We start from the raw sequence: 7,824 nt of genomic DNA, 5'->3' as shown, positions 1-7,824 counted from the left end.
GCAAATAATAAGCTTACCTTTTTTATCTTGACATTTTTCACCTTCGTAGTCAGATACACATTTGCATACAGGTGTTCCATCATTTTCGTAACAAGTCCCACCATTGTAACAATAATCGGAAGTACATGATTCAACTGAAATCATAAACAAACACACTTGTGTTTAGATTTTTTACACGAATCTTAAACTTCAACCTTTGGCAATGTGTTATTTTAGGCGGTGAATACTAGCTACTTCTGTTGCTTGTCTACCAAGCAATTTTATATAGAATGTTCGTGTTTACATTGATATTTTGAAGTATGTATACAAACAATAAATAAAATAATGCAATTTCATAAACTGACATCCTCTATTACAACATTGTCAGTAGTTATTCATACCTTCTGTCACAGTTATAGCTTCAGTGTTAATGACAAAATCAGTGTCAGGCAACATGCCATTTTCAACCGCAGCAAGCACTGCCTGTATTCCTTCAGAAGTAGTAGTGTCCTCTGGAAATTCTACCTGTACATTTGCGATTATGCTCCCATTTTCAAAGCTAAGGACTGAGCATTCCAGGATGGCATCGAATAAAGCTCTTATCTTTTGAAATTTCAAAATTAAAATGTGCATATATTTAAATTTTCAATTCATTTACGATCCTCCAAAAAGGAGCAGTAAACACTTAAAAAAAAAAAATTAAAAACAAACGCAAAGACTAAGAAGATCAACTAAGTGAAAAATTAAGCAGTTAATATGAAGTAATAAAATTAACTGTTAAATGTTGTGAAAAAATCTATTTCGTTAACTTCCAAATTAGGATAATTTGAATTTATCTGCAGCATCATTATGTAACAATAACTGTAGCTTAATTATAACAATAATTAATTATAGAACACACTAAATAAAGGTAAATCTTGAGAAATAGAGGATCTGAATATACATAATGCCTAAATCGGCAGTTTCAGCCTACATGTAAGAAGAAAGTTTAGTCAAATGTTTAATTAGACATATACACTTATTATCGCTTATGCTTACAAATTCAATTATTTACTTTAACCATTTATTAGTCGATTATCTTAATACATTAAAACACCTATTTGTTTGCAAACATTAATGAACGACATTGTTCTTACCGAATTACAGATTTTCTGTTCATACTCTATGTACAATGGCGACGTCGAATCTTCAAGTTCATTAACATACACTTCACTAGTAATTTCCAGCCTTACATTATACGTGGTAACTAAAAAGCAATATTTTATTCAATGCATCAATTTATTTGGTTCTGTATTGTCATTTATGGGATTATTTTGGTAGAAAACAGTACTAAATAATATAAAAATCAAACCTGGTGCCGTGCTTGGTTCTGCTGTGGTTAATGTAGTTTGTTTCTTTGTTGTTACAATAGTTGAACCTGCTCCTGTTGTAGTTGGTTCTGCTGTGGTTATTGTAGTTTGTTCAATAGTAGTTGTTTCTGATCCTGTTGTAGCTGGTTCTGCTGTGGTTAATGTAGTTTGTTTCTTTGTTGTTGCAATAGTTGAACCTGCTCCTGTTGTAGTTGGTTCTGCTGTGGTTATTGTAGTTTGTTCAATAGTAGTTGTTTCTGATCCTGTTGTAGCTGGTTCTGCTGTGGTTAATGTAGTTTGTTCAACAGTAGTTTCTGATCTTGTTGTAGCTGGTTCTGCTGTGGTTAATGTAGTTTGTTTCTTTGTTGTTACAATAGTTGATGCTGCTCCTGTTGTAGTTGTTTCTTCTGTAGTTGGTTCTGCTGTGGTTAATGTAGTTTGTTCCTTTGTTGTTACAATAGTTGATGCTACTCCTGTTGTAGTTTCTTCTGTAGTTATTGTAGTTGGTTCTGCTGTGGTTATTGTAGTTTGGTCCATTGTTATTACATTAGTTGGTCTTGCTTCTGTTGTAGTTAGTTCTGTTGCAGTGGTTTGCTGAGTAGTTGTTACTACTGAAAACCCAAATACAACATTTCATATGATATACAAGACCAATTCCAATTATATCAGTTAAAAACGATTCAGTCATCGTCAACTCTATATTTATAGTATATGATACGCATCAATATTATAAATTTAATATTTACGATAGCATTTATTAAATAATAAAACTATTTAATGTAAATACTGTTTCATATAAGGAGAATATAAACCAAACCTACCAGGCATCATTACATAAAAGACGGCACTGTCTGGCTGCAATTGCGTATTTTCTGCTCCTGTTAATCCTCCATAAAATACTGCCGTGACGTCATTCAATGTCAAGTTTGTTGATGTTGGTAGATCAAGTCGGAAAGTGACTTCCACTAATGGAGGAATTTGCCTATAGGAATCTACACTTATTTGTAATATGGAGCTACCGATGCTTGATGACTGAAACAGAGTGTAAACCTATTCACGAAGAAAAAAAAATCATCACTTAAAGCACTTAAATATAAAAATTTGAATTTAGAATTCAAGCCCTGTACTAAATTTCTAAATATTATTGTATTATTTTCTTTTATGGGCAAGAGGTAAGTTTCAAATGCATTTATTGGTTTATCCAGGTAAGTAATCACAAAATAGACTTCCATATTTATAACAGCGTAACAAAAACTTGTTATCTGTGATGATCATAAAACTACAATAAGTTAGTACCACTTTACGGTAGCGGAGGAATTACACTACATTATCTGAAAGTTATAAAATAAAGTGTAAATGAGCATAAGTTATGTAAATACATAATATGCAATTAATGCACATAGGTCATTCAATTTGTTACAGCCGAAGACAAATAATAAAATTCATGTAACATACATCATTTACAAGACCATTTCGAATGTCAACGGAATCAAATACTGCTGGCTGCACACTGACAACGATTCCTTTGATGTCTGTAAAGTTCACTACCATATTCATGGTTAATGCACCTAAATAATTACAAAAGATAAAAGCGTTTGTAAATGCATACTCATATTGTTACGAAACATTTTGGTTGATTTTATGCTGGTGATTTTGATACATTTTAATACTTTCATTAAAATAATAATAATAATAATATATTAATAATAAAAATAATATTGAAATATTAATATAATAATAAGAATAATAATAATAATAATAATAATAATAATAATAAATAATAAAAATAATAATAAAAGTTAAATAAATAAAAAGCGTGGTTCAACAGTAGCTTTGATTAGACATTTTATTACTTCTTAGTTTTTTACTACACACATGGTGTGACACACTTCAGATAAAAGTTACATATTTTTTTTATTTTTTTGTTTCAGAGAAACAAATAAAAAACACTAAATAACCAAAAAGACAAACAAAACAAAGAACCCCCACAAAAAAGGTGCAAAAATGAACATTTTTTATATAATGTAGTATAAGCATTTTTTTTTAATGGACCATTTGTAAGAACATGTTCTGCATGAAAATTCCATCCATTTGAAATATATATTACAATAAAAATAATATTGAAATATTGATAATAATAATATAACAATAATAAAAAAAATAATAAAAAAATAATAATAAAAATCATAATAATAATAATGAAATATTTGGGAATTGTTAGAATTGTTAATAAGTTTAATGCCACCATCCCATACGGTTATTGAATATAATGTGCCCAGACAAAACAATATCTGAAAGATAAACACGTTAATTATAGCTTACCTACACAGGTACCATCCACTTCCACAAAGTTATTCATACACACGCATGTGTAGTTTCCTTCAACATTATTACACTGCTTTTTTTCATCAATATTACAATTATTGGTCATTTCGCATTCATTTATATCTAAAGAAGAAAATATAGAATCAAGTTGAATGAGGCTTTAAAGATGAACCCCCAAACTGTCACAAAGCATATCACATTGAATAAAACGTTACATGTTAATTCTAATTTCACTTTTTGTATTCCACTCAACTGTCGCAAAAGTTGATGCTGAAATAATTTATATGAACATGCCTAACAAAATAAACAGAGAAAAAATATCATACTTCGTCCTGTTCCTGAAAGAGAATAATAAAGAAAAGATAATCACCAATAATGTGATTGGTTTTTTTTTCAAATTGTCGTAACTATCTATTCATTAGTTTTGCATATTCCTGATAAAAAAAAAAAAAAACAGCGCTGAATACATAAAATCATTGACGGAGGTAACAATCAATAGCAATAAACATTTAAAAATGATTATACCTGAGCACTGATATCCATCACCCTGATATCCTTCACCACAAGAGCATTCAAATCCACCAGGTGTATTTTGACAAGTTGCTAAATTCGAACAATTATGAATATTCAGCATACACTCATCGATATCTGAAAGTATGAGACATCTTTTATTTTGTTACTACAGTACCAACAATGTTATTAGTATACATAAAAAAATAGTTTTAATAAATCAAACCTTATATTTGTATGTATGAGCATTTTACAACAGAGTCAATAACAGGAGACATTTCATATTTAAATGTTTTAATATATCATCTTTTAAAAATGTTATTTGGCCACCTACCATCACAATTGCCTTCAATTGCACTTCCCCCATCGTTGCTCATGTAACCTCCGTTGCATACGCAGAGGTAGGAACCAACTGAATCCATGCACGAAGCATTTTCATCACAGTTATTCAGGTCAGATGATGCACATTCATTGATATCTGTCAGAAAGGTCAAACAATATTCTCAATTTGTATCAATATTAGGTTCAAAAAAACATAACACACAACATGTCCAAATCAAATTACAATTTTCAAAAAAAAAAATAGTCATTAGGCCATGTAAAATAAAATAATTGGTTAGCATCCCCTCCCTACCATCAAAAAGGCCACTGACCCGATTTTTTTTTTTAAATTTACAATACACTCACAAACTCAATTTAATAAAGGTTTGTTTACCACCCGTCCGCACACTAGCCAGTCCACTTGCAGTTCTATGCTCTACTTTTGTTCTATAGGCCTATACTTTAGCCACATATGGTATCCATGATGCCTGTTGTGTTGAGGAGTGAATTGTGCATGATAATACATAGAGATAATTGCATTATGATGCCGTTATTCATAGGTAAAGTTTCTGCTTGCTATAGATGCTTGTATGTAATTTTGGTCTCTGTTGTTTTATTCTTCTTTCTTTGCTGTTTTTCCTTGCAAAACTCTTTTTTCATGTTCGATGCAAAAAAAAAAAAAAAAAAAAAAAAACTCCCTCCCTACCATGAAAATTGATAACATTAGGATGCTAACCAATTGTTTTATCTTACATGGCCTTATTAAAAATGTATTAAACTATCTATTTTCATCAATGCATATATACAGTAGTGTAGAAAATACAACATAGGCCTATATAATCTTTCGTTTACTTTTACACGTTTCTTTATATTATATTTGTATTTTCATCAAAATCAACTTTAATTAAAAAAATAAAACAAAAGTAAAATGAGGAATAATACAATACAAACTCTTTAACATCTCATTATGATTATTGTTTTGAAATCTGACAACTTTTAAATAACAAATTCCACAATGTATCATTATCATTTCACATCATCACAATAATGATTATATTATCTAATATCAAACTTTTCCCTTACTTTCACAGTTTTGTCCAGTTCCATTGAAGCCTGCATTACACATGCATGTAAATGAACCGGGTGTGTCAGTACATGTAGCATCTGCATGGCAATCAGCAGTGTTTTCTGCACATTCATCGATATTATTACAACTTGTTATTCCATCTCCACGGAAACCATCATGACAGTTGCATTGGAAAGCTCCTTCCGTGTCTGTACATTCAGCGTTTTCATTGCAAGTGCCATTGTATTCACATTCATCGATATCTTTAAGTTTATAATTACATAATTATCTTTCTTGAGTTTAAACTTTAAAATTTGTAATATTTTACTAATATGACGATAATAATAACAAAATTGACAATAAAATGTAAAGATAAAAGTATACTAATAATACTAATAATAAGAATCTAACTTACTTTGGCAAGTGATACCATTGCCAGCAAATCCATCATTACAGGTACATGAGTAATTCCCAGGTGTATTTTCACATGTAGCCATGGAATCACATGGCATTGAAGAACATTCATTCACATCTGTTAATTTGAAGACATTGGTAAATAAAGATGTAGAATATGTTTATATAACATAATAGCAATATTTCACCATTGTCTTTTGAGTGCTTTACAAGTATAATAAAATTAAACCTCATGTAATAGTAACTAATTTAATAATTTTTAATAACTTCTTTCCATAATGATTCATGAACCTCTTGTATTTGCATCAATCACTTGCTAGGTTGGTGTATTAAATTTGTAAATATATATAATATATGTCCCTATGTGCTTCTACAAACAAAAGAAAGAGTGAACCAAAGCACTTAGAAACATACATAGTATAATATGCAGCAGAGAAAGGGAACTGGCTTTCAAAGAAGAAAATGCTGAAGAAAAGACAATGAATAATTTTAAAAGAAAACTATTTATAATAATTATTTTTATAAATATTATATAGTAATTGGCCTACCAAAACAAATCTTGCCACTTCCTGTAAAACCACCTTTACATTGACACATATATGAACCGTTAGTATTAGTACAGAAGGCAGCATCATCACATCTTTCATAGTCACAAGTCTCATTTCCGGAACAGTAGAGTCGAATATGTTCACATTCATCGATATCTATTGAAGTACACAGTTTTAAGAATAATTCATAGCATCATTGACACACAATATATTATCATCTGATAAAATAGTAATTAGTAAGCATTGGCTTTTTGTTTTGTTATTACTAACTACTTGGCCTCTGTGTGTCTAAATGACTGCCTCAAGAGCCATGTTTACCCCTGCGTGCATACAATATAATGTAACTGTTTTACAAGCATGCATAAAATTATAAATTGTTTAATTGTTTAAGTCCTAAAACATCCTTTATGTAAATTAACATGGAAAAAAAAACATAGTTTACCGTTACACTGTTGACCGTTTCCAGAATAACCAGAATTACATGAACATATGTATGTACCAGGAGCGTTGATACACATTGCATTTTCACTACATGAATCCGAAATACCACACTCATTTATATCTGGAAATCAAAGACAACAGTAAAAGCAATTTCACATCACAATACTCATTTATCTAAATTGTATCACAATTACAATAGACTCAAAATAATAGTAAATTCGACACCTTTTATGTAATAAATTTACGTTTAGGCCTAATACTGCAGTTTGTAAGGTTTCTCTTTCTACATTAATACTTTGCAATTGTTTAAATAAAATTCAACCTCGGTTTTATATGAGTTAATATATATCTCATTTGTATAAAATTATAATATTGTTTGAACGCAAAGACTTTAGGATTCATGGGCTAAAATAAAAGCAAACAGCTAATCTCATAAAGTGAAACATGATAACTACCATCGCAATCTCTCTGATTATCAGATAGCTGATAATTAGCACTACATGAGCAGTTATAAGAGCCTTCTGTATCCACGCAGTTCTCAGAACACATATGGTCTCCACTTGTGCACTCATTAATATCTAACAGAAAGATGAATATAATATGTATATAAATATATATAATTTGTTGTAAAAAACAAACTGATGCCACGTTGTTCCAAATTACAAATACAATCAAACATGAATACAAACAACGATACAAGGCGCTTTCCTTGGAATATATAATTTATTTGTAGTAGCAGATGCCTCTCTCTACCCAGGAGTACAAATTGATACCCGGTAGAATGTTGTCGCATTATTGCACTAGTTTCACGCGCACTACTACCATATGTATATTTCTCAAGGAACAAAGAAGTCACCTTGGACATAATGTG

The 7,824-nt window shown here is 30.2% G+C and overlaps 1 protein-coding gene across 1 annotated transcript in view; it reads right to left on the bottom strand.

Moving 5' to 3' along the window:
- The window catches only part of LOC117104169 (G surface protein, allelic form 156-like), a 30,917-nt gene that overhangs the window by 3,052 nt on the left and 20,041 nt on the right, over nt 1–7,824 (bottom strand). Inside the window, exons 21-34 of the mRNA XM_033244865.1 lie at nt 7,409–7,531; nt 6,955–7,074; nt 6,513–6,668; nt 5,966–6,082; nt 5,568–5,813; nt 4,498–4,641; nt 4,179–4,301; nt 3,651–3,776; nt 2,784–2,896; nt 2,150–2,378; nt 1,331–1,939; nt 1,116–1,225; nt 381–582; nt 18–134 (exon numbers count right to left, since the gene is read on the bottom strand). Of these exons, the coding sequence (XP_033100756.1) occupies nt 18–134; nt 381–582; nt 1,116–1,225; nt 1,331–1,939; nt 2,150–2,378; nt 2,784–2,896; nt 3,651–3,776; nt 4,179–4,301; nt 4,498–4,641; nt 5,568–5,813; nt 5,966–6,082; nt 6,513–6,668; nt 6,955–7,074; nt 7,409–7,531 (2,535 nt within the window). The remainder of the gene's footprint in view (nt 1–17; nt 135–380; nt 583–1,115; nt 1,226–1,330; nt 1,940–2,149; nt 2,379–2,783; nt 2,897–3,650; nt 3,777–4,178; nt 4,302–4,497; nt 4,642–5,567; nt 5,814–5,965; nt 6,083–6,512; nt 6,669–6,954; nt 7,075–7,408; nt 7,532–7,824) is intronic.

Source organism: Anneissia japonica, unplaced genomic scaffold (assembly GCF_011630105.1).
Source record: "Anneissia japonica isolate Jap-2015-1 unplaced genomic scaffold, ASM1163010v1 scaffold3531_len492141_cov184, whole genome shotgun sequence".
NCBI classification, from domain to species: domain Eukaryota; kingdom Metazoa; phylum Echinodermata; class Crinoidea; order Comatulida; family Comatulidae; genus Anneissia; species Anneissia japonica.
The sequence above is the reverse complement of the archived record's forward strand: the minus strand, read 5'-3'. Positions and strand labels throughout refer to the sequence as shown.